The sequence below is a fragment of the Copadichromis virginalis genome, linkage group LG18, assembly GCF_057382275.1.
Source record: "Copadichromis virginalis isolate Kocher_CV1m ecotype Utaka linkage group LG18, C_Virginalis_male_GT1.1, whole genome shotgun sequence".
Taxonomy (NCBI): domain Eukaryota; kingdom Metazoa; phylum Chordata; class Actinopteri; order Cichliformes; family Cichlidae; genus Copadichromis; species Copadichromis virginalis.
In genome coordinates this window covers 35,179,620-35,205,840 of record NC_140635.1, presented here as the reverse complement: position 1 = coordinate 35,205,840, position 26,221 = coordinate 35,179,620, and the positions used below count along the sequence as shown (strand labels likewise).

Sequence of the window (26,221 nt, the reverse complement as noted above, 5' to 3'; positions counted from 1 at the left end):
TGTGGAGTCAGCGCATACACGGCGAATCATTTTCGAAATTATAAATTCCTGGAGGCGCACATCTAATTCACAAACTGTTGGGTACAAGATTTGGCCGTTTTTAAGCCTCCACGTTGTGAGTATGTTGACCATATGACCAAGATACAGCCAGAGGTTGCCAGCTGTGCGTTGCCATGTAAATAGTTTGCATTTCATGTGTATGCACTTGCTAAGTACATGTGAATAGATCTTGAATAAAAAAAGATAAACATACTTTTCTTTTCTGTTTCATATTTCATATGCTGGTTTGCCTGCAATAATGCCAAATAATAAGCTACTCTGTCAACATGACGTGGTTCTGCAGCATCGCACATTAGGATGTTTTATCTAATGATCTATGACCTCAGTGCATTCAAAATAACACTAAAACCCTATTAAGCGAGATATGAATTTATTTAGAACTCACCGGAAAGAAAATGCTGCGAGCAAACCAACAAAAAAATGGGGATGGCAGAGAACTCGATATCTGCTCGTAGGACCGCTGCGATCCAAGCCTGACGTTTAGTAATATCGGATACATGAGATCCCTCCCGTTGCCTCCAGGAGGGGAAACAATGAAAAGAGAGCCCATTTTCCAGCTTCTTGCCTTCCCTATCGTGTGATCTAACGTTGCAACCGACAACACAGCACGTACGAACCATAGCTGACGCTTCCGTGTGCTTTGTTTGGCCTACTGTCATGGCGGGAGGGGGTGTGACACCACGCTCCAAAGCCCTATTGTAAGACCAGGAAAGATGCCTTTCCTGGTCCCCGTATTGAGGAGTCTTTAGATATTCTTACAGGCGCATGTTGGTCTTCCACATTGGATTTGGCTAGTGGTTACAACCAGGTTCCAGTTGCTGAGGTAGATCATCCAAAAACTGTTTTTTGTCTCTTTGAATGGACACGCATGCCTTTTGGCCTTAGTGATGCTCCTGATGCAGCAGACCTGTCTGTGTCAGTCACTGCTCCTATATCTGGATGACATTGTGGTCTTCTCTTCTACTGTTGAGCATGTGGTGGAAGATTTCTTTTCTGATATATTGATCACATATTTTAACCATATCACTTTAGTAATTGTAGACTCATATTGTCACCAGTTGTATGTAGAATAGCACCACAAATTGGTCTTATACTCTATCACTCACATACACATAAACAGTCGGGCCATTGTAAGTTCATGGGAGATGTTAAGCAGGTAGTGGGACTCCTTCTGCTTATCAGGGATGTAAATTTCCAGGTGACAGCTAAGCAGAAAACAAGGTCATAGTTCTCTGTCTCTGAAGAGAAGGTTTCCAGGATGAGCTGAGCTGAGCTGTGTTGTGGAATTTTCTTTGTTTGAAAGTGTCTGTGTGTGTATAGAAGATGTGAGGGAGGCGGCCATCGTCAGAGAGCACCCTGGAGTTTGGCTACAGTGTTTCTCTCCACGTTGCAATGTGTTTATTAAATTCACTTCACTTTGCTCACGAGGTGTGTGTGCCGGTTATTTTAAAACATCCATGATAAGCAGCACACGGAAAGGTTGGAGGTAGTGCTGGGGAGGCTGCATAAAGAGGGTCTCAAGGTAAAGCAGGCCAAGTGTGCCTTCTTCCAGCAGGAGGTGTGTTACCTAGGACATGTATTTCATGCATCAGTAGTCATGCTATTTAAACCAGTGAAGTATTGATCTGGGGGACCCCAGCACCCCTGCACAGGAAGTGTGGATCAGCTCTCTGTCTAACTAATCTGAATCTTTGATCATGTGGGTCTTACCAATAGCCAATACAGGGCTTAGATGGAGTTGATGGGTGAAGGGATTCACCCAGTACTAACTGCCTCAAAGCCCCCAGGTGTCCACCCTGCCTTCCCTGGTATATATAAATATATATATATATATTTATATAAAAAAAACAACAACACAGGAACTTTCATTAGACTTGCAGGCCTGGTCCTACCAGCCACACTCGTTAACAGCAGGTCCCCAACTAGTAGGTCAGTGCTCTTGAACTATAACTGGGCTTAGCTTAGCGGCTTGCTAAACTAAGCTCCAAGGGTCTGTTACTTTTAAAGGCTGGGGTAATGTGTAAGAGCTATTTGTACTAATGTAGATTAATACTCAGATTTCTACCTTTCCTTTTTCACAAAGGGCGAAAAAGGGAATGTCCACAATTGAGACTTTTTAATTGCATGTTTTATTAAATGAATTTAGCAGGAGCAAAGGAAAGCAGAATCAAATAATGATAAAAAGAGAATCAAATCACTTATGTTTATTCAATTAACCTACTCTGAGCTAATGCTCGCTTTGTTCTGATCTTTGTGAGGAGAAAGGTTGGAGAGAGAACACCAAGCCTGAGGATGTGCTTATCTAGTGCTCCATGCTTAGTGGAAATCCTCTTGATTTTATAATCTAACAACACAAAAGTAAGCATAGAAAAACCGGAGCAATACAAAACCAATTTAAAAGTTGGGGCAGTGGTACATCCCTCTCATATCTCTGTTGGGTTATCCAACTGTGAATTTCTGAGATCCAATCTTCTGTACTGCTCATCCCACAGAAGACAAAGGGAAGAACAACTTATCTCTTCTGCACAACACTTTTATACCCGGTCATCCTTTCTCCTCCCTTTCTTACTGTATGTTGCATCTTATGAGATGACATCTGGTCTCACCCACGGTGACATCCAATCACCATTGTTAACATTTAATCACCCAACGTCCAGCCACACCTTATCATCCTCTCTCTAACGTTAACACATACTTGATTTAACACAGTTAAAGTTTGAAATCTTTAACTTTAAAATCAATTTATTACATTTTCTTATTTTCTGTGTTATTCTTAACATAGAAAGCTGCACTACATATGAACACTCAGTCACATATGAATACGCTTCATGTTACATTAATTATGCAATCTTACTTAATTTATCGTTAGCTCATTCTCACATGAACATTCATTTAAACATAACTGCTTTTAATTCACATATATAGGAAAACATTTTCTCTTCAAACGCTGTTTGTCAATCACAAAATAATGCAATTTCTTTTAATAAGACATGCCGTTCATAGCCAGACGTTCTTTTGCTGCTCAGTGCTTCTCACTTACTCACTCCTCCCATCCTTCTTGTCCACACACATTTACAACACTTAATACCCTTTCTCTTTTTCAGAATTATGTATAATGATGGGCTGGCAACACAGACACACACAGAGACTAATCTGTCTGTTGAAACCGGATCACATCTATGCATACAAAATCCACAAATTAGAAACGTTTCCATTACTCAACTCATTAATGGTAAATGGACTGGTTCTTATATAACGCTTTTCTACACGCTTCATACAACTAATTCATTCACCCAATCACACAAGCACTTCTTCTAAGCTCTTAAGTGCTCTATCTAACATTCATATGCATTCACACTCCGATGGATGCATCAGAAAACAACAAGGGGTTAGTATCTTGCCCAAGGATATTTGGCATGCAAACTGGAACCTGGGATCGAACCACCAACCTTCTGGTTAGTGGCTGACCTGCTCTGCCACCTGAGTTACAGCCACCCCGGATTTATCAGACTTATATTTTAATTCATGTCTTTGATTAAGAATAAAGATGATTTATTTAAGATAACAAAACCACATGTAGATAGACTATTCTTATGCACTCCGTATAATTTTTAATATAAATGTCAAGTCCTGAATGTTGTCCTTTTACGCTGTCTCAGATGTAATGAGAGGTAAGCCAGGGGACTGCCTCTCTCGACAGAACACATCTTCCACTATTGTTTCTTACACATCATAACAATACATAAAAAATGTTGAGAACAATGAAGATCATTTGATCATTTGGTTATTTCAGATGGTTTCTGAAAGTTGAAGGGCCTGTTGATTAGACAAAAAAATCCATAGTAGAAAATGACAATAACAGTCAATACTGAATTATTAAATCTGTGGAAAGCTGGAATATAAATCAAGAAAGTTTCCTTAAGCTTCTACACTATAATCAGGCTTTACTTCAATGCATATTATGTAGGCTAATGGAAAACTAAAATTACTTTATGCTTGTATAAATATCAAAAACCTGTTAACTTAAACATTTTAAAGGTCAGCACCCAGCTGGCAAATCTCATCCAGCAGAAAGTCGATGTCCTCTTGTTGAGTGGCAGGATTGGAAAACACACACCTGAAGAAATTGACTTTGGTTCCCAACGGTTGATAGCCAATCAGAACAGAGCCCTTTTCCATCATCCTGCCTTTGATCCGAGGAGCAACCTGAAGAGAAATATATTAAAGATCATCATTGGTAGTATGAACACATGAAGAAACTGAGACAGAAGAGGTCCCAGATGCAGACTAAAAAGACAAATCGTTATCAAAATAACACAGGAAGTAACATGACACAAATATCTAACACAAAGACGACAACCGCCTAATCATAACAGTCACTAATAATAATAGCCTTACTTTTAAAAGGTACCAAAGCTAACTCAGAAACCTAAGGATAAAAATAAGAAAATAATCAAAGAAATAAACCAAGAAATATCTACTACAACAATAACACAAAGCTTAACCAGAACTTAACCACTGTAATGATGTGCACTGACCTGATGGAGTCTTCTATCTCTGTCAGGTCCAGGTGGCAAGCTTCTCAGACTGGGAGGGATGTACCAGAAACACACATTACTGTGCTCTGGCTGTTTGAAGGAGGAAAAGGGACAGACCATGTTTGTTCATTTCAAAAGATGAGAAACCAAAGAGCTAAATAAAGTAAAGAGAAAAAGAGAAGAAAAAAAACAAAAACAAATAATATCTAACTAGTTAGATACTAGTTAAACTAGTTAAAGGTAAAACAAACAAACCAAAACATGTATGTCCTACAACAGTTCCTGGTTACATGTAAGTTAGACCTGGTTCAGGTTCAGATGGGTTGTCACTTTGCTTATTACTGCCACATTACAGAGCACTGTGGAATTCTGTCCATGTCACACATTTGTCTCTAAACAATCTGTGCTGCTGCGTGCTAGGTGTGCTTAATTTTTATGTTTTGTTGTTATCACCGTTCAGCTAACCAGCCAACAATTTGTCACTGCTGAAATATTTCTTGCACAATTTTCTTTAAATTCTTTTTAATTTTAGTTTGATACATTTCTTTATTTACCGTACAAAATTAAAGCACACTGCACTAGTTTTCATAAGGTAATTAGCAAAAGCAATATTAAAGAGCTGTTTCTGGTTGGTCAATTATCCATCCACCCATCCGGTGGTAATGTTTGCAGTTACATGTTTACGGCACACTGAGCAGCAGTTTGTTAAATGTCTGTATTTTGTTATAATTGCTAGAATCCCAATGCACACACTCACACTTGCTGTTATGAGTCTTTTTTGTTTGTTTTTTATTTTTAACACATCTTGAACATTAAGCAATACAGTGGTCCCCCGTTTATCGCGGGAGTTACGTTCTAAAAATAACCCGCGATAGGTGAAATCAACTTTATTTTATGTTTTTTCTTTTTTTTTTTCTTTTTTTTTACAATTATTATAGATGTTTTAAGGCTGTAAAAGTCCTCACTACAAACTTTATAAACTTTTCTCAGACAAGCATGAACGTTTTCACACTTTTGTTTTCATGTTTAAACACTCTCACAGTCCAAACCTTCGTAGAAAAATAAGTCCAGTATTATAGAGTGAAGCCAAAGGCACCCGCGGCTGCCTTTGACGGTGCAAAACGTTTCATCGACATTGTTGTGTTTGTTGTGGAGAAAACCTACAAATTTACAGCACTTCAGTCACACTGCTAGCGATCGAAGATTTATGTAAATTTGACAAGCTGAACGCATTCTGTACTGTACAAGATACACGGCACAAGATTGATTGACAATCTATAGCCAATCAGGACGCAGAACATGATGCGCTGTAAAAAACAAACAAACAAACAAACAAAAACTAGAAAAAGCTGCATTTCCTGCGAAAATGCAGTGTGAATGCCGTGTAGTGGAATCTGAAAAAAGCCGAAGGAGAACTATCTGCTCAAAACACTGTGTAGAAGCTGAACTCTGCTGAAAACTCCTTTATTTGAAAGACTACACTGAAGAGTGTCAAGAAAGCAGGGAAGATGTGCAGCCAGAGCCAGAGGTAGGATTTCAACCTGCGCTATATGGTCTTAAGGCGGCTGCTCATCTCACTGAGCCAAATTGGTTCTCAGGTGACTAAAAAGAGATGAAACTGAAAATTGTCCTGAAAAAGAGGTGAAGATGCTAAAAATTCTATTGAAAAGGGCAGAAGAGGTTGAGATTTGTGCTGATAACAGGTGAAAAAGCTGAAAATTCCACTGAAAAGAGGTGAAATTTTTGAACTTTCTGATGAAAATAGATGAAGAAACAGAAAATTGTGCAGAAAAGAGGTAAAGAAACTGAAAATTCTGCTGAAAAGAGCAGAAGAGGCTGAGTTTTGTGCTGAAAACAGGTGAAAAAGCTGAACATTCTGCTGAAAATAGATGAAGAAACTGAAAATTCCGCTGAAAACAGACCAACAAGGTAAAAAATTCTGCTGAAAAGACGTGAATCAGCAGAATTTCTGCTGAAAAGAGGTAAAGAAGCTGAAGTTTGTGCTAAAAACAGCTGAAGAAGCTAGAATTTGTGCTGAAAAGTAGTGAAAAAGTGAAAATTCTGCTAAAAAGAAGTGATAAAGCTGAAATTTGAGTGGAGAAGAGTGTAAACGGTTGAACTGTTAACTGAAATTTTTTTTGTCATAAGCGGGAATCGAACCCAGGCCTCCTGCTCCGAGAACGGCTGCTCATCTCACTGAGCTAAAACATGGCTCAGCCTGGCAAGCAAAACTGGTGATCACACTGATAATGTGGTCCTATTCAGCAAAACAACTGATAAAACAGAATTATGTGCTGAAATGAGATTTAGAAGCTGAAGTGCTCGCTGAAGATGGCTGTATGTGAAAGGGTACACTATGCAGTGTCAATAAAGCAGAGTGCATGCAAGTACGGAAGATGTGCAGCAAATGTCACATGTTCGATTCGAACCTGTGCCACTAGATCTTACAGCGGTTGCTCTTCCCATTGAGCCAAACCAGCTCTGGTCTCAAACAAAGATATGATGAGAGAAAAAATGTTCACTGTAAAGAAGAAGCTAAATGGTGCTGAAAAGAGGTAAAAAAAATGCTGAACGTTCAGAAAAAAAAAAAAGATAAGAAACCTGAAAATTGTGCTGAAAAGAGGTGAAAAAGCTGAAATTCTTCTGAAAGAGCAGAAGAGGCTGAAAGTTTTCAGCTACTCATTGAGCCAAACTGGTTCTCACGTAGGGCTGTGTGATATGACCAAAATCTCATATCCCGATATAAGAATTCTATCGTCCGATAACGATATAAATCACATAAATGTAACATTTTCTGTAGATTCTGTGAATCTCGGGAAGCTCGTCTTGCGGGAAGTGTTTCCAGCTGTGTGTCATGTAGCTGGATTAACCGATGCATGAAACGATACATTTTTAGACATAAGTTGTAACAGCCGCCATTTTCTTTGTGAGTATTTATTACACGGCGTGCTGCGGGGAAAAGCCTGTTCTAACGTTTGAGTCTAAGGTTTATTTTTTAGCACCTGGCGGCTCTTTTTTTACTTCTCATCCGTAAATACTCTGCTCTTTCACGTGATTCCGTTTATTTTGAAAAGTCTCAACAGGATCTTGAGCTTTATTGTGAAAGGTTTATGTGGAACATAAACAAGCGGACACGCGATGCTGTTACCGTCGTTGTTGCTAACCACAACGCATAAAAACAGGCGCTTGTCCGTCCGTAGTGTGGTTATATTAAATATAAGAGAAAGAGAGAACTTTAAGAAATTAATATAGCCACTACAGTGACCATCAAAACGATGAAAAAATATTGCCGTAAACAGTTTATTTTGCGACACCACGAAACAAACGATTCTGCTGAAAAGAAGCTAAAATTTGTGTTAAAAAGGCTGAAGAAGATGGATTGTGCTGAAAAGTAGTGAAAAACTGAAAATTCTGCAAAAAAAGGTGATAAAGCTGAAATTTGCATGCAAAAGAGTTTAAACAGTTGAAGTGTAAAGCAGAGTGCATTCAAGCAGAGCAGAAGTGTGCTAACAGCCACAAGTAGGATTCAAACCTGCACCAACAGATCTCACAGCAGCTGCTCATCTCACTGAGCCAAAGCAGTTCTTGTCCCAACAAAAGATATGACGAGAGAAAAAATATGCAGGGGGCCCAAGAAGCTGAATTGTTGTGAAAAGAGGTGAAGAAGCAGAACTGTATGCTAGAAACAAGTTAAAGAGCTAAAATTGTGCTTAAAAGAGGTGAAAAAGCTAAAATTCTTCTGAAAGAGCAGAAGAGGCTGAAATTTTTCAGCTACTCATTGAGCCAAACTGGTTCTCACGTAACTGAAAAAAGGTGAAAAAGCTGAAAATTCTGATAAAAACAGCAGAAGAGGCTGAGATTTGTGCTCAATTTCAATCCACCAATCAGAGGTGCTGCTTCTGTCTGCTTCATCAGGCTGTGTACTTGTAATTACAGGACTGTGATAGTGTATTAATTTATAGTGAAAAAAAAATGTTAAACAAGGTGGAATTGAACCCATGACCTTTGGGCTGCAGACCCGTGTCATTACCAATTGCGCCACCTGGAATGGGAGTGGGGGCCTAGAAAACAGAGTCATGAGCAGTCAGAATTAGATCGCGCTGAGAGGTGAAAAACGCAGTTTTTTGGTGTTACAAAACGTCGTGTAACTCAAAAAGTAGGTGGTATAGAAGCATAATTGTACGCGGATCTCTGAGTTTTCTCGCGTCCCTCCTTTTATCCGTGGGGTGAGGAACCGCGACACAAGAACCACAACACAAGGAGGTGTGGCATCGTCCTCAGAGCAGGGACCGGCTGGCCGTGACCCTCCGCCTTCTCTGGCCGCCCAGCGAGGTTGTCCTCCATCAGTGTAATGGCTGCCTCCAAGCTTGCTGGCTGGTGGCATCAAACCCACCATGCTGTCCCCTTGGAGAGCCCCGCCACAAACTTTTCCAGGACCATCTGGTACCTGTTGTGTGGGATCTCTGATCTCTGAGTGATGTGAAATTAATCTTTCACCTGTAGACATGGAGTGGTTTGGCAACCATGATACTGTGCAAACACAACATTAGGATTATTTTAAATTTGATGTTGAATTCGCGATCATTCCAGCATTTTTGGTATGATGTGTTCTGGACAGGAAAAGTATTTTGCTAAAGTAACAGTAGATACTGTTATAAAGTGGAGGTTTAGTCCAACCTTCTTTGTCACCTCTAATATAATATCTGAACTCAACTTACATAGAAGAAACATTCATCATTTTAAATGGCCATGTACCACGTACACCCAGTCTCCAACATAAGGTCATGTTGCAGTGCAAACTGAACAGAAAATTGGTTTGGCATATAGTACTATCAAAGAATCAATATTTCTGGAAAAATATCTGTGAAGAGCACACTCACTTTGTTTTTGAAGACTAGTTCAAATTCTGTCCTTTTCTGCAGCTGATCATAGAGATACTCAGCATTCTCCAGACATTTGTTGACTTGAGATCCAAAGCCGTCTGAGCCCTCACATATTAAATAGTGGACATAGTGAGAGAGACAAATAGTTATTGTTAAAAGGGCATAAAGACATCTCATAACCTGGTTTTGTTTAGGGAGGGAATTGAAACCATTTGCAAAAAACAAATTACTACAAAAAATAATTCACGATATTCTATTGTATTTCAATAATTTTACTCTTGTTTACTAAATGTTTGATATGCTTATACTTAAAGGTTATGTTAGAGAGGTTATGTTACTGACACTATCGCACACACACCCACACCAACATTGCGGTTTTAGTTGTACTTTAAAATATACCTTTGCCTTCCACATCAGCCAGAGTTTAAACACATCAACGTGTCGGCCACACTGGATGCTTTTATCTCCAGTGTCATAGCTCACATCGTATGGTTTGTCCGTCTGAAAAAGGTACTGGGCCCCCAACTTATTACACTCCTGTAAGAGACCCTGAAGATGAAAGAGGCAGAAATCATTCATACAAACTAAAGCGGAAACTACACAGATGGGCCACTACATCCTGACTACCTGCCTGCCTACCAGAAGCTTGCTAAGGTCTCAGCTCTGAGCTATGTTTCCTATAAATTGCATTTGCATACAGTTAGACTGCATTCATCACATTTTTTGTTTGAATAGGCAACTGGCATTAGCCTGCACTAGGCCTTTGTCTGGTTTACAGGGCGATTGTGGCTCAAGAGTTGGAAGTTCGCCTTGTAAATGGAAGATTGCCGGTTCGAGCCCCGGCTTGGACAGTCTCAGTCGTTGTGTCTTTGGGCAAGACACTTCACCTGTTGCTTACTGGTGGTGGTCAGAGGGCCCGGTGGCGCCAGTGTCCTGCAGCCTCTCCTCTGTCAGTGCGCCCCAGGGTGGCTGTGGCTACAATGTAGCTGCCATCACCAGTGTGTGGATGACTGGATGTGTAAAGTGCTTTGGGGTCCTTAGGGACTAGTAAAGCGCTACACAAATACAGGCCATTTACCATTTTTAGCACTAGTGGCAGCTTTGTCTTGGAAACTAGTCATTTGTCCAGGAGGCTAGTAACACTAATTATCACTGGCTACCTGTTTTTCAGAAGTGTTATTGCTTGCTTGAATTTACTTATTCATTTCTTTAGATGGCCATGAAATCAAAATATATTGGTACATTTCCTGGCCTCTGCTCAGTGATTTAGAATCTTGACTACCAATTTGAGGTGTGATATATTGTTATTACTGTTAAATATTTAAGGTTATTGTATTTGTGTAAATAAAAAAAGTACAGTTTGTGATAGCTTTTGTTTGCATTTTCTATTTAGAGTTTAGGGTATGGGTATGTTTGTAAACACAGTTTAATTATTAAATAAACTGTAATTTGGGGAGCTGACCATTATTAGCTACCTGTTGCTACTTCAATCATGAAACTGATCTGCTTTTCTCTCTTGCTTGTTTATTGCCCACTTTGCGCCAGAAAGAGGAAACCAGCGGAGGTCGCGCTAAACAACAGCCAAGAGCCAATGTGGGCAGGTAAGTGACGGAAGTGACGGAAGTGACGGGCAAGGTAAGCGACTCATGTTGTAACTGACGTCAGACGCCGGAGATTTTGGCGGAAAATTAAAGCGAATGGTAGTTTAGAATTGAACAAATTCCTTTAAGTTTCAGTTTTACCAAATACACTTATCAATTGTCTTATAACTAACAACATTTGTCTAAATCATCTCCAACACCCTGGAGTTTAGAGGCTCTCCAAGATTACATTGATCAGTGCTTCCAGGATCTCGTAATGAAGAAGGCGCAGAGTGCATCTTCCCTGGCCAAATCTGAGATGCCGTCGTCGAAAAGATGTCACCCGGCAGATTCCCCCGGCACAACATCCCCAACCGGCAAAGATATTGCCGACATACTGGAGTCAATCGACCAACGATTGTCCAGTTTCGATGCGAGGCTGTCCTTGGTGGAGATTCTTCACCGAGAATTTAAATCCTTGCGAGAATCCCTGGAGTTCAGCCAGCAGCAGGTGGAAACGCTCGCTGCTGAAAATGCAACGCTAAGGGAGTCGGTGAAATGTCTCACAGACAATGTTACTCAGCCAAATAGAGAAAATAAAAAAATAAAAGAAACAGTTATTGATCTACAAGCTCGTAGCATGCGTGATAATCTGGTATTTTCTGGTATTCCAGAAGCTGCTGGAGAAGGTGAAAGGTGAAAAGTCGCGGCAGGGAATTAAAAAGAACGGACTTCAGCGTAAACGACCAGTTCCCCAAAGAGATCCTGTGTATTAACTTCACACCAGATAAGAATCCGCTACACTCTTCTCCTATCCACTCACACAAACTTGCATTAACATCTGTTTAACTTACCAATATCAAATTGCATCTTAAGTGTGATATCATAGCAGAATTTTTTTCTTCTCGTTTTTTCCCCCTCTTGTTTTTATGCTGCTCACCCTTGTCCTTGGTTTCTTTCTTAATTTCTTTCACTGCTTCGATCACCTGCTTCCACACTTCCACACACATCCACAAACAACATCCTTTATTTTGACACATACGCACAGCACGATCATGCACAATCATGCGCTCAACGGCAGCACATTTACTTCAGTCAGACAGCGCACACAGTCGTATAGGATACACACACTTAAGCCAAGCCTACTCATATTAGTAAATATGCACACACATAGTCAGACTCAGGGAGCATCTCGCCACACATTCTTTCTCTCTCTTCTTCTCTTTATTTACGAACAAGTGATGTATTCTCTCCACCTGTCTAAGCGACACACCCCTAGTTATACACAGACATCTATGGGCGCGCTAAGGTATGTTACATGGAAACTAAATGGAGCTGGCTCCAGAGAAAAGAGGTTAAAAATATTTAAAAAACTACAGGCAGATGTTGTCCTTTTACAAGAGACCCACAGACCTCTTAGAGGTTTAAAAGAACTTAAAACACTTGAGTTTCCTAACGTGTTCTCAGCTTGTTATAATTCTAGACAAAGGGGAGCAGCAATTTTAATACATAAAAATATTAATTTCACAGTACTCGATACAGTTATAGATCCAGAGGGCAGATTCTTAATCATTAAACTATCTATACGTGATAAAAAGCTATGTATTGCAAGTGTATATGGTCCAAATGTTGATGATCCCTCATTCTTTCACGGTTTTTTCAGAGCACTCTCTGAACACTTAGATGCCACACTGGTTCTTGGAGGCGACCTCAGCCTTGGACTAAATGAAGAAATGGATAGGCTCAACACAACAGGAACTCAGCGTAATTGGCAGTCCGCAAATATAATCAAAGGAGTATATGAGTGACTTTGGCCTTTGCGATACATGGTGCTCCCTTCACCCCAACAGTAAGGAATACAGGGAGTGCAGAATTATTAGGCAAGTTGTATTTTTGAGGAATAATTTTATTATTGAACAACAACCATGTTCTCAATGAACCCAAAAAACTCATTAATATCAAAGCTGAATGTTTTTGGAAGTAGTTTTTAGTTTGTTTTTAGTTTTAGCTATTTTAGGGGGATATCTGTGTGTGCAGGTGACTATTACTGTGCAGAATTATTAGGCAACTTAACAAAAAACAAATATATACCCATTTCAATTATTTATTTTTACCAGTGAAACCAATATAACATCTCCACATTCACAAATATACATTTCTGACATTCAAAAACAAACCAAAACCAAATCAGCGACCAATATAGCCACCTTTCTTTGCAAGGACACTCAAAAGCCTGCCATCCATGGATCCTGTCAGTGTTTTGATCTGTTCACCATCAACATTGCGTGCAGCAGCAACCACAGCCTCCCAGACACTGTTCAGAGAGGTGTACTGTTTTCCCTCCTTGTAAATCTCACATTTGATGATGGACCACAGGTTCTCAATGGGGTTCAGATCAGGTGAACAAGGTGGCCATGTCATTAGTTTTTCTTCTTTTATACCCTTTCTTGCCAGCCGCGCTGTGGAGTACTTGGACGCGTGTGATGGAGCATTGTCCTGCATGGAAATCATGTTTTTCTTGAAGGATGCAGACTTCTTCCTGTACCACTGCTTGAAGAAGGTGTCTTCCAGAAACTGGCAGTAGGACTGGGAGTTGAGCTTGACTCCATCCTCAACCCGAAAAGGCCCCACAAGCTCATCTTTGATGATACCAGCCCAAACCAGTACTCCACCTCCACCTTGCTGGCGTCTGAGTCGGACTGGAGCTCTCTGCCCTTTACCAATCCAGCCACGGGCCCATCCATCTGGCCCATCAAGACTCACTCTCATTTCATCAGTCCATGAAACCTTAGAAAAACCAGTCTTGAGATATTTCTTGGCCCAGTCTTGACGTTTCAGCTTGTGTGTCTTGTTCAGTGGTGGTCGTCTTTCAGCCTTTCTTACCTTGGCCATGTCTCTGAGTATTGCACACCTTGTGCTTTTGGGCACTCCAGTGATGTTGCAGCTCTGAAATATGGCCAAACTGGTGGCAAGTGGCATCTTGGCAGCTGCACGCTTGACTTTTCTCAGTTCATGGGCAGTTATTTTGCGCCTTGGTTTTTCCACACGCTTCTTGCGACCCTGTTGACTATTTTGAATGAAACGCTTGATTGTTCGATGATCACGCTTCAGAAGCTTTGCAATTTTGAGACTGCTGCATCCCTCTGCAAGATATCTCACTATTTTTGACTTTTCTGAGCCTGTCAAGTCCTTCTTTTGACCCATTTTGCCAAAGGAAAGGACGTTGCCTAATAATTATGCACACCTGATATAGGGTGTTGATGTCATTAGACCACACCCCTTCTCATTACAGAGATGCACATCACCTAATATGCTTAATTGGTAGTAGGCTTTCGAGCCTATACAGCTTGGAGCAAGACGACATGCATGAAGAGGATGATGTGGACAAAATACTCATTTGCCTAATAATTCTGCACTCTCTGTACAAATGTACTATTTATAAGGTTAGGAAAAACTGCAGTTAGCTGTGCATTAAGTGCTCTCTTGGATAAAAAAAAAAAAATTTCTCCCACTGAAAATGCAACTTCCAGATGAACAGAATCAACTTTTTAGTAATTTCCTGTATGATTGAGCATGGATGAAGAGATTGCAAGTTGATTGCACACAGTCACAATGATTTTGGTCTTGCCCAAACATCCTCAACCATTGTTTTCCTTAGTGTACTGCCCAAGTTTTTGGGCCCACACCCTCGTGAAGTCTGACAGTTTGTTTAGAAACATGCATAAAAAGCCTGCTGGAAGTCATTTTGTGGGACTCTGGCAGTGTATTTCTGTTCCTCCTTATACACAAAGGAAGAGATATTGGTCCTGAAGCTGAGTTTATGCTCTAGTGTAGCTCTGTTTTACTGTGAACCTGAGCTGCACCTGTTATCAAATGTACCTACATCTACTGAAACAATTTTTCAGTCTACAAGTGGCCAGATTTTTGACCTGCCTGGAGGACCAGGGAATTCGCCATGTTATTCAAAGTTTAGGAATATACTCGGCATTCTAGGTGGGCAGGGTTAGAAATCTAATAGGCCCCTGTAGGCTCAAAGATATTAACAGCAGAGCGGTTCTTTGTTCTTGAGTCACAATCCAATATATTATAGCCCATGTCATGTACACTTGTTATAAGACAATTAACAAGACAAGTATAGTGTTGCAGCAAAAACTCAAAGTTTTGAACCTCCTCAAATTTTAAGGTTAGGGAAAAATCGTCAAAAGCTCAAAAACGGAAAGTGGACACCTAATTTTACATAACCATGCACATAAATCATGTGTGTGTACTTAATCTGATGCATAATTTATTTTGAAACAGTTTTCAAATAGTTTCAAAAATTATTTACAATATGCTACTTACTACAGTAGTTAACAAAAAACTAAAAATTGTATAAAACACCACAAACATACCTATTTCTTAATGTTCTAACAACATTTTATAGCAATTAATCAAACTGTCTCAGAAAAACTGAAGCCCACACATCTGCTTCATTAAAGTGGTAAACAGAGGAAAATACAGACTGACAATAGCAGTCTTGACTCCAGATTAAAGCAAATCTCTTACTCTTTTCTTGACCAGTATGGCAGAGCACTGCAGAGGGACACCCATCATCTTGTGTGGATTCCATGTCACTGAACATGCTCTGAAAATGAAACAAAAAACAAACACAAAAGAAAACAAAAATATGCGGCACATAGGGTAGTAATTTTTAGTATTATACTGCAATGTGTATGGTTCATATCATATTCATATTTTTATTTTTCCTCTCCGTCATGTCTGTTCCCATGTACTATGCAGCAGGTGGAGGTTCTTGATCAGGACTTAGTGGCCCAACCAACCTGAGCTGTATTCCAAGCAGGTTAAACTAACAACTGGTTTTCTGTTCCAGAAAAATGGTTAACTTAACCAGTAAATGAGGTAACGTAAAGCAGTTTCAGTGAATCTACCCAGGTACCAGTAACTCAGGACCAGAACTACCCGAACGTATCAGACTCCATAATGGATCAGCAAACTGGGTCTGTGTCTGGGTCCACTTGCACAACAGGACAGATCTAAAATCGATTCTGGATGAGGCTAAGCTGACTCTAATTCAACTCTGTCATTTCATTCCATCATCCAATCCAGATCTGTTCTGGATCCATTTAGAATGGCTTATTTGTCCCATACCCATGGTATGTGAGCTCCACTGATGATGGCTTTCTTTGTGTATTCGCACATGTGCTCTGCATGGACAAACTCAGTGAACTAATTCAATGAGTTGACTGAGTTCTGATCAGGTCTTCTGGAACAGAAATCTCAGAGTTGCCGATCTATGAGTTAATCAACTTAGAGTTTGTGTTTGTGTTGTGAATGTCTCTTGGAATAGGCCTCTACTCAAGGTTGTTGTTACTGTAATTTGATGTTGTTTTTGTTTGTTTGTTGTTGTTTTTTCTTCTGAGATCTTTTCCCCACAGCTGCAACTGCCCAAAAATAATTGACTAGTTCTCTTCAATTACAAACTGTGTGTAAACCATCTTGGTGCCAAAACCATCTTGGTACTTGTGAGACTTAACCAGAGGTGTGCGCATCAGAGCAGATGCCACTGGATAAAACAGAAAAATATATAGGAATTTTTCTTGGCCTGGTCTTTTTATAGCATATAGCTCCCTTGAAAATATGCTACTGTAGATCAAAAACTGAAGAAAACAATGAATCAACATATGGACATTACCCGTGCAAAGATCAATGCTGCTGCGGTGAAGCAATCTGGTATTCAATAGCAAAAATTAGGCTTTCTTGTCAGAGGTCATTTTTTGGGGGAAAAAGAAAACAAGTGGCCAAAAATACTATACACAACGGTAGACTGGTGTGTAATAAGAAAACAAAAAAGGCAGAATAGTGGGTCGACCTTACAATAGAGAGAGAAAATAAAGATTTTTTGTAAACTGGTATCGAAGTACACTTCCTGCACAGAGATTCTGACGTTTCTATGGATACCACACATGTCTATATTTAAATAACAGATTTGGTGGTACAGCCAATTAAACCAGATGTTCTCCCTTTCACCCCTGGCCCCGGGAGGCATTGGAAAAGATGTGTTTGCTTGTGGATACATGTGAAAAACATATGAAGAAGATCTTGCAATAGGATGTAAATTGTCACAAGCTTGTTGAATCTGCTAATATCTTTTTTTTTATTTTGAAGTTTGACATTAGATACACAACATTACCTTTACCAGTAAATTTCTTTTCTCAGTTTGTGCAATGCACACACACTGAGTTTACCTTCAATTAAATTTTGGGAGGGCCTCAAAGAGAGGCTCAGTGATAAACACAGATGGCTTTTCCATCTGGCAGGACATTTAATAAAGGAGGGGTTTCATTGTGTGTTAGATAATAAAAAAAATGATGCACTTCAAACGTTCTGTACTAACACGATGCAATATAACATAAATGCTTCCTGTGGTCAAGCTGGATGGTGGGTATGTTATTTTCTTTTCAGTTCAACTAATCATTATGTTCAGTGTCATTTGAAACCTTGCTTTGCTTTATTGTTGAGCTGGCTCTCAAATTGCTTGTTGGCTCTTAATAGTGCTGTTCCAGTGGAAATATGCTGTGTGAACTGACTGGGAATATTTGGATAGTTACCGTTCAATGCCCTCCAATTTCATTCTGTGTCTGTCTGACATCAGCAGGCCTCCACCCCAAGCTGCCTGGAGGGACAGAATCAAAGAATACAGGCACTTTAGATAGACCATCTATGTTTCTACAAATGTGTTTCTAGAATTTATTACACACCCCTTAAAAATTGACTATTTAGATTTGGGAGCAGGAAGAGTAAATTACAGGACTGTGGACTACCAAATATTAGGTCCTTGTTAGTAAATGATCAACATATTGATTCAGTCTTCCTTACAAAATTGGTTATGGCAAGATGAATATGAGTCAAATGTGACTCTAAGTCGCATTTGGATGCTTTATCAGATAAATGTTGTTGTGAATTGGGGCTATGTAAATAAAATTTAATTAAACTGTCTCAAAAAGTACTTTAAATGTTATAAGTAGCAGTAATTTGAAAACTTGCACAACATCAAATTTATTTGCATGATGCTAGTGGTGTGCACACAACACTCGGCAATCTGTACTTCCTGATTTTAGATTTCAGATTCTCTTTTCTCAAACACACAAAACGGAAAATAAAACTGGTGCATGAAAGACTCAACTCAAATGTAATAATATGCAATTATGCACAAAGAGAGACTGGTTTGAGTGTATATTGTATTACTCCTGAAGTAGGTGCATAAATTATTTACATAGTCCAAACATGATACTGAAAACAAAAAGCAAGTATGCGCACTGTAATCCATTTGATTTTAGGAAAACATTTTGGTGTAGGTCAAAGGTTACACTGTAAATAATGTCCTCTGTGTGAAAGCAGGGAGAGGTGTAGAGAGCACTTACATCAACGTGCATCCAGAGTGTGTGTGTGTCGCAGATGTCTGCAATGGCATTAAGGGGATCAAAGGCTCCATACACAGTAGTTCCTGCTGTGGCGTTCACATAGAAAGGAACCAAACCCTAGAGAGAGGCAGGGATTTGTACTGACAAGGATTGTTTTTACTGATGTATTTTTTAAAAAACCTTTCATTCATACCTTTTCTTTAGCTGTGGCAATGGAAGTCTCAAGTGCTGCAGGAATAATTTTCCCTCTTAAACAAAAAGTGTATACATGTTCAGTAAATAGAAATGTGCTATTCCCTTTCATTAATCTATAACACATGAAAATCAAATCTATTTATGCCAAATATATGCAATATATTGTAATATAGTGGATCAGAATCAGAGGAAATTATGTAATATAATGTATGACACACATCACTATAAAAATATTTTTATTGTCTTTTGTTTTTTAATATCTATGAAACATAATATCAAATATCTTCTCCTATTGGAACAATTTTAGCAAAACATATAAATGAATACAGACAAACTGGGACAGGTGAGCAAACATGTTTGATTAGGCCGTGTTAATGTCAGGTGTGGTTAGCATGCACCTTACTCACCTTTCATCACATTTCACCACAACCACATTCTCAGTGCCTATGCCCAGCACAGCTGCAGATTTCTTTATTGAATAATGACTCTGAATAGAAGGAGAGAAAGCCTTTCATCTGTATTTGTCTCACTTCAATATCAAGAAAAAGACTTAACCCTTTGATTCAACTGAAAGAAGTGCTCATAGTGGTTCCATTAAGGCATTTGCAGGTGCTCGTTTATATTTATTATTCTGTAATTGTGTTTCACTCGTGCTGCACACAAGCCATTTTAGGATATTGCACTGACAAAAACAGCCAACCATAAACAGCACAGTGCAAAGGTTTTGAGCCAGTGCCACCCTTCTTTTTCATTGGCCTAGTTATGTATTTTCACTTTGCTTCCAAAGAACCAAACTTTCCTGAAATTCTTAAAAGAGCTCATCTTGAGCAGCTCAGCTTTCTGAGAGTTTTTCAAAGTTTTAGTTAGTTCATCACACCACTTGATGCTGGCATATGTACCATTCAAGCCTAAACAGGGCACCTAGTTCAGCAGATGAACCAAGAAGCCACCTTCTTGACAGCCAGTCTGCATGTTTAACATAACAATAATCTCAAATGGTAACAGCATACTCTGGAAACACACAATGGGAAGACTATCAGTGATGAGCAGGCTTCCCAATAACCCTGATCTTATTTTTGAAGCAGTTTGGGATCATCTTGACAGAGAACAGAACAAAAGACGGAGAATATTAAAAGTAGACCTTTGAATGGATTTCTGAAGACTACTTAAAGACATCTGAAGAATGCCTTCCTGTTCAGGCTGTGCTGAAGAATAAAGGTACTCATACAAAATAGTGATATTCTTTTTTAGTTTTTAGAATTGTAGAAACTCTGGTTTTTCTTATATCATTTTACATATATATTTCCCTTTATGTTTGCACATGCTTCACTGAACCTATTTACAACTTTCCTAGCAAAATACAAAGAAATAAGGGGGGGGGGGGGTGGCTTGAAACTTGGATTGTAATTGGACTGAAGTACTGTAACTTCTTTTGGAGGTCTTATTAAACGCAAAAATGAACATCAGACATGTTAGACCAGAAACAATGCAAGAAGTCAAAATAATGCCACTTTCATGTGGAGCTGCAGGGCTTACGCCCATAGATTGAAAGAGTGTGCGAGTTATGATTACATGTTCTGACGTGAACATGGCCAGCCGAGGCAGAGCTCCCATCCCTCTGGTCTTCACCTCTGGGTAGAAGTGATACCTGGCCAAGAGGATGCTGTACAGATTGGATATCGTGCCTCCTATAGAAAATAGAATGCAAGTAGAAAGTTAGTCCATTGTATACCTTTCTTTAACTACTGATACTCTAAACTCAATTTACTCAATCTAAACTCAAAGTCAAATCAATTTTGTACTGATTTGTAAAGAGTGTAAATCATGGTGTGCATGCATTTTGACAAAATCCATGGCAGTAAAAATTCCCCTTAGTGCATAAAATGACCATAATATATAAAAAAAATAGCTTTATCATTCATAGAGGTCAAAGGTTCAGGTTTTTTTTTTAATTAGTCAGTTATCCATATCTAAAGGTGTTTACTTTTAACTACTTGAAGCAGATTTTTGTCATATCTTTTTTTTACCTGGACAGAAGAGTCCGTCACCCTCATCATCAGCCCACCCCACAATGCTTCGCATTTTTTTCAGCAGAGCCTCCTCAATGAGGAGGAAAACAGGCGAAACTTCATATGTGAACCTGGTAAAGAAATGTACATTCTAGAATTACATAGAAATGTAATTCTATTACAAATAAAGCCTGTAAAACAAGCAGCATCTCCCAGCCAGTTTTAGATAGTTGCACATTCTCATATAAAACTCTGTGAACTCCGCTAACTGGTTTACAGCCTGTGGTTTTCTGAACAAAAGAGATTCATGCACATGATAATATTTAATCATTCTATGTCTATGTCTTAATAAATAATAATTGAAGAAAGAAGTGTTTTACTGGTGATTCCTCAAGGTGGATACATGAATACAACAGCACCCTGACTGCCATTAGGTATCAGAAAGAAATCCTTGGATTGTCAGAGCCTACGCTGGTGCAGTGGGTCCTGGGTTCCTCATGGTGCACAACAATGCCTCATATGCCTTCTGTGGCAAGAGTATGCATTTTCAAAGTGTTCATCCATTTTTTTGGACTATACATACATTAATATGTAAGTTTACACCAGGGGTCGGCAACCCTAGGCACGCATGCCACAGCTGGCACGCGAAGGGTTAACTGATGGCACGACCATAGCTGGACTGGCCATCGGGCATACCGGGCATTTGCTCGGTGGCCCGGTGACTTTTTTTTTTCTTTGTAACGGTATAAACAATGAAAGGTGGTGGATTGGCCAGATGCTGGTCAGTGTGTAAAAATAACTCAGTTGTTTGGTGGTGGCTATGGCGGTGCTTCCTCAGATTCAGTAACATTAGCAAGTGGTGGAGGCCAGCAGGTGGATGAGAGAAAGGGGAGGCAGGAGGAGAGCCCCGAGGCAGCTGCAGGTCCGAGTGTCAGGTGAACTGAACTTCAGGTAAGAAGTTATGACCTGCAGTCTATCTGGGTCAGATATAAACAAGTTTAGGTGGAGTTTGTTTTCGTTGTGCTGACTTTTTACAGTCAGTTACAATAACTCGTACTGCGTGCTAGCTAGCATGACGGAGTTTCTATACAGCTGGGTGGGTGCTATGATGTTACTGATAGTGAAATTTATTTTATTCATAAGGTTAGTTAGTAGAGTTGCCAACCGTCCCGTAAAAAGATGGAATCGTCTCGTATTGAGCGAAAATATTACGCGTTTGGTGTTGAGCTGAAAAAGAACAGTTTGTCCCGAACTTCAGCTAGAATGGAAAAAGACACAAAGCTGGAGTTACTCTGTGTTTACGCTGCACAGCTGCCTCTTCTTCTCTCATTCTCTCCCCTCTCTCTCCTGTTGCTACTTTAATCATGAAACTGATCAATGATCAGCTGATCGGCTTTTCTCTCTTGTTTATTTATCGCCCACTTTGCTCCAGAAAGAGGAAACCAGCGGATGTCGCGCTAAACAACAGCAGCACGTTTAAGCTTGATCGGCTGTTGTTAGAATTTATTTAATATTAATTTCTAGTATCAGCTGATGTTTGCTGGAGCCACAGCTGTAAAGCTGCTGGTCATGATGTCGGTTTGTATATGTGGTGAGAGGGAAACATGAAGATGAAACCAGGAGATGTCCTTACTGAACCATCAGAGCTGAACAGGTGATGGAGAAACAGGTTTACCTTTTAGGTGACATGAATGAGTTGAAGGGAAGTTATGAACTGTTTCTGAGAGACAAATAACACCAGGATCCTTTTCTAAGCAGCTGACAGCTGGTAACTGTGCAGGGGCGGGTCTAGCAAAGTGTTGCCAGGGGGCCAGGTAGGGCATTAACAGGAAAAGGGGGGCACAAAGAAACACTTTCTTATTCTCATTTAAAATGTCTCGCTTTTATTAAATAATTATCTGAAGCTTACAACCAAAGTTTTTATCTGACGTAAAATGTATAGAAATCATACATATAACATTGAAGCAGCTGGAATCCACAGCTGTGCGTGTTCATGGAGCTGCATTTTCACCTGCTGGACATCACTACCTGACAAAGTTAACTGTCTTCAGAACATTGCAGAGGCCTTATTGACAGTATTTGGCTCTACATATCTGTGTGAGCAGATTTTCTCTCACATGAGTCCTCAGGTAGCCTCTGAATGCTGGACACTCGGAGACCTGTGTCTCTGAGTGGGAGACCAGAGATCACATTAACATGTGTGTCTCTGTATTAACAAACATGCCATATTGGCCCAGTTTATTTTTCTTAATTATTGTTGTGAGGAGACCGTAAATAGCATTTGCATTTTCTGTTGTACAGTTCATTTGCTGTTATGGATAAAAAGTCTTTTTTTGTTTCAAAATAGCTGATAACTATTCGCTGATAGCTGCCAACATCTGTGCACAAATATAATTCTATAAAGTTTTTCTATATAGTTTGTAACTGTTAATATAGAGCGTTCTAAAATTGATTGCTAATGCAATCATATGGCACACTGACTTCTGAAGAAATTCTAAATGGCACTCGTCATCAGAAAGGTTGCCTACCCCTGGTTTACACACACTCATCGGCATCGGTGTAATGGTAATTTCAATTATTTCTTTAAACAGTTCTTTTTCCTGGTTGAAATGATTGTCCATATTTATTTAATGAATTAAAAATTCAAATCACAGAGGAGGGGCCTGAAAGCTGGAGGCTCTGGCTCCTATCCGGTTGTTCAGTCTGACGTCACTAGCCGTGTCTGGGCCTAAACTCCGCTGCAGGTCCATATATCAAACGATCACTATGGCATTACTGAGAGTTGAAAAACTGTCTAAAGTCTTTCATCTTTAATAAAATGATCAGCGTTCTGCTCTACCAGGTGTAACAATTGAGTTTAACATCCAGGCATCCATGAAAACAGAATTTATGACATTTAACGGAGTTAGAAGTTAGCAGGGAGTTAGCTCGCTAGCTTCCATCTAAATACAATATAGCATGTCCTGACTGCGGGGGTTTGGAAACAAATTCAAACGTACAGCTCTGTTATCACTTCCAGCATAAATGAAGACAGAAAACTAAACAGCAGTGACGTTTGTAGGGTTACTGAAGTTGAGCTACCTGGTATATAATGATGTGCTACGTGACCGCTAGCGACACAGCTATGTTAGCATAATATAAACAAGCTAACTTTTTTTCCACTCGATAAAAGTTACCGTGAGTGTTCTCGGTGGTCAGGAACAAATGTAATCGCATGGCAGGATGCTGTAAAAGGACCAAACTTCAGCCAGGAGAACAACTGAGATAATCCATCCACAATACGAGGTTAGTCATTCATATACTGCTGCATGGGCTGGGCTGTAGTTACATCCTAAGGTTTTAAAAACTGAGCTTAAATAAATGATTAGCGGTAATAAAAGCCGAGGGAGGTCAACAGTGATCACTGACTGTTTTAGGAGCTTTTTGAGATCAAATAGAAGAAAATACATAACATTAAACATGTTAACAACACAAAAGCCATATTAAACGCAGACTACTTTAGACCCGGAAGTAGGATTCGTCGCACTATGAGGTCTTTAAGATAAGAAGGGTCTTGATTATTCAAGAGCAGGAGGACCTTGCAGTTGCAGCAAGATTTCAATCCATTACAGCTTAGTGTGTCACCAATAGTGTTCTTGGTGAGCGTGGTTCCAGCTGCCTTCAGATCATTAACAAGCAAAGGTCAAAGGTAATTTTATATTTCCTCCATTTCCACCTTCTCACCAAGCTTTTCACTGATGGTCTTATAACAAATTCCAGCCTTGTGCAGGTTTATAAGCTTGTCACTGATGTTCCTTCACAATTTTTTAGAATTGCCCAGGTTGGAATGGAACAAACTGATTTTATAGACAGCTTTCTACATTTAACAAGTTCCAAATCCAAATCCAATTTATTTATATAGCACATTTAAAAACTTTAAAAAGTTTTCCCAAAGCGTTGTACAAGAACAAAGCAATAGATAAACCCACTCACACTAAAACACTTGCACAACACACCTTAGTTCTATCCGGTCGTTAAGTGATGACGCGACGAATCCTACTTCCGGGCCTAAAGTAGTCTGCGTTTAATATGGCTTTTGTGTTGTTAACATGTTTAATGTTTTGTATTTTCTTCTATTTAATCTCAAAAAGCCCCTAAAAGATAAGATAACCTTTATTAGTCCCACACGTGGGAAATTTGTTTTGTCACAGCAGGAAGTGGACAGTGCAAAAGTTATGAGGCAAAAATTAGAATACAATAAGAATAAATACAGTACACAACTGTACAGAATAGAATAAAATAAAATACTATATACAGTAGAATAAAATAAAATAAATATACAATAAGATAAAAATAGAATACAAATACTATATACAACTGAGTAAAAATACAACGATGACTGAAAGGATTATTGCACTTAGTATTATTAGTAAAACAGTCAGTGATCACTGTTGACCTCCCTCGGCTTTTATTACCGCTAATCATTTATTTAAGCTCAGTTTTTAAAACCTTAGGATGTAACTACAGCCCAGCCCATGCAGCAGTATATGAATGACTAACCTCGTATTGTGGATGGATTATCTCAGTTGTTCTCCTGGCTGAAGTTTGGTCCTTTTACAGCATCCTGCTATGCGATTACATTTGTTCCTGACCACCTAGAACACTCACGTTAACTTTTATCGAGTGGAAAAAAGTTAGCTTGTTTATATTATGCTAACATAGCTGTGTCGCTAGCGGTCACGTAGCACATCATTATATACCAGGTAGCTCAACTTCAGTAACCCTACAAACGTCACTGCTGTTTAGTTTTCTGTCTTCATTTATGCTGGAAGTGATAACAGAGCTGTACGTTTGAATTTGTTTCCAAAACCCTGCAGTCAGGACATGCTATATTGTATTTAGATGGAAGCTAGCGAGTTAACTTCCTGCTAACTTCTAACTCCGTTAAATGTCATAAATTCCGTTTTCATGGATGCCTGGATGTTAAACTCAGCTGTTACACCTGGTAGAGCAGAACGCTGATCATTTTATTAAAGATGAAAGACTTTAGACAGTTTTTCAACTCTCAGTAATGCCATAGTGATCGTTTGATATATGGACCTGCAGCGGAGTTTAGGCCCCGACACGGCTAGTGACGTCAGACTGAACAACCGGATAGAAAATCTGTCCATTAGGCAGCCAAGAAGCCTAAAGGATTTTCTGAGATGTATTCTACTGTGCTTCCCAACAAGGGTTTCTCCACCAAGTACTAAGTCATGTTTTGATTGGAGATCAAATACTTATTTCCCTCAATATTTTTTCTCAATGACATGCAAATCAATGTATAACTTTTGTATAATGTGACTTTTTTGAGATCTTACATGTTCGTGTTGGCTGTTGAGGTCAACCACTCGCCAGCCACACCAATCACATCCAAACCTGAAGAGAGCTGATTGAAAAAACGTGGATGACCTGAAAAACATAAGTAAAGAAGAATTAGTGTATATATAGTTTTATAGTGTGGGTTTTTTCTGTTTGGGGTTTATATATGTGTTTTTATGCTTATGAGTGCATGTG

At 39.4% G+C, this 26,221-nt stretch overlaps 1 protein-coding gene across 1 annotated transcript in view; it reads right to left on the bottom strand.

Annotated features, from left to right (window-relative positions):
* Positions 1–2,181: 2,181 nt before the first annotated feature.
* Positions 2,182–26,221, bottom strand: part of LOC146688390 (glutamate decarboxylase 1-like) — a 36,489-nt gene continuing 12,449 nt past the window's right edge. The window contains exons 5-16 of the mRNA XM_085438503.1: positions 26,026–26,116; positions 20,705–20,817; positions 20,250–20,365; positions 19,085–19,164; positions 18,676–18,730; positions 18,483–18,599; positions 17,670–17,734; positions 15,607–15,685; positions 9,881–10,030; positions 9,479–9,586; positions 4,599–4,688; positions 2,182–4,266 (exon numbers count right to left, since the gene is read on the bottom strand). Of these exons, the coding sequence (XP_085294629.1) occupies positions 4,093–4,266; positions 4,599–4,688; positions 9,479–9,586; positions 9,881–10,030; positions 15,607–15,685; positions 17,670–17,734; positions 18,483–18,599; positions 18,676–18,730; positions 19,085–19,164; positions 20,250–20,365; positions 20,705–20,817; positions 26,026–26,116 (1,238 nt within the window). The 3' untranslated portion in view covers positions 2,182–4,092. The remainder of the gene's footprint in view (positions 4,267–4,598; positions 4,689–9,478; positions 9,587–9,880; positions 10,031–15,606; positions 15,686–17,669; positions 17,735–18,482; positions 18,600–18,675; positions 18,731–19,084; positions 19,165–20,249; positions 20,366–20,704; positions 20,818–26,025; positions 26,117–26,221) is intronic.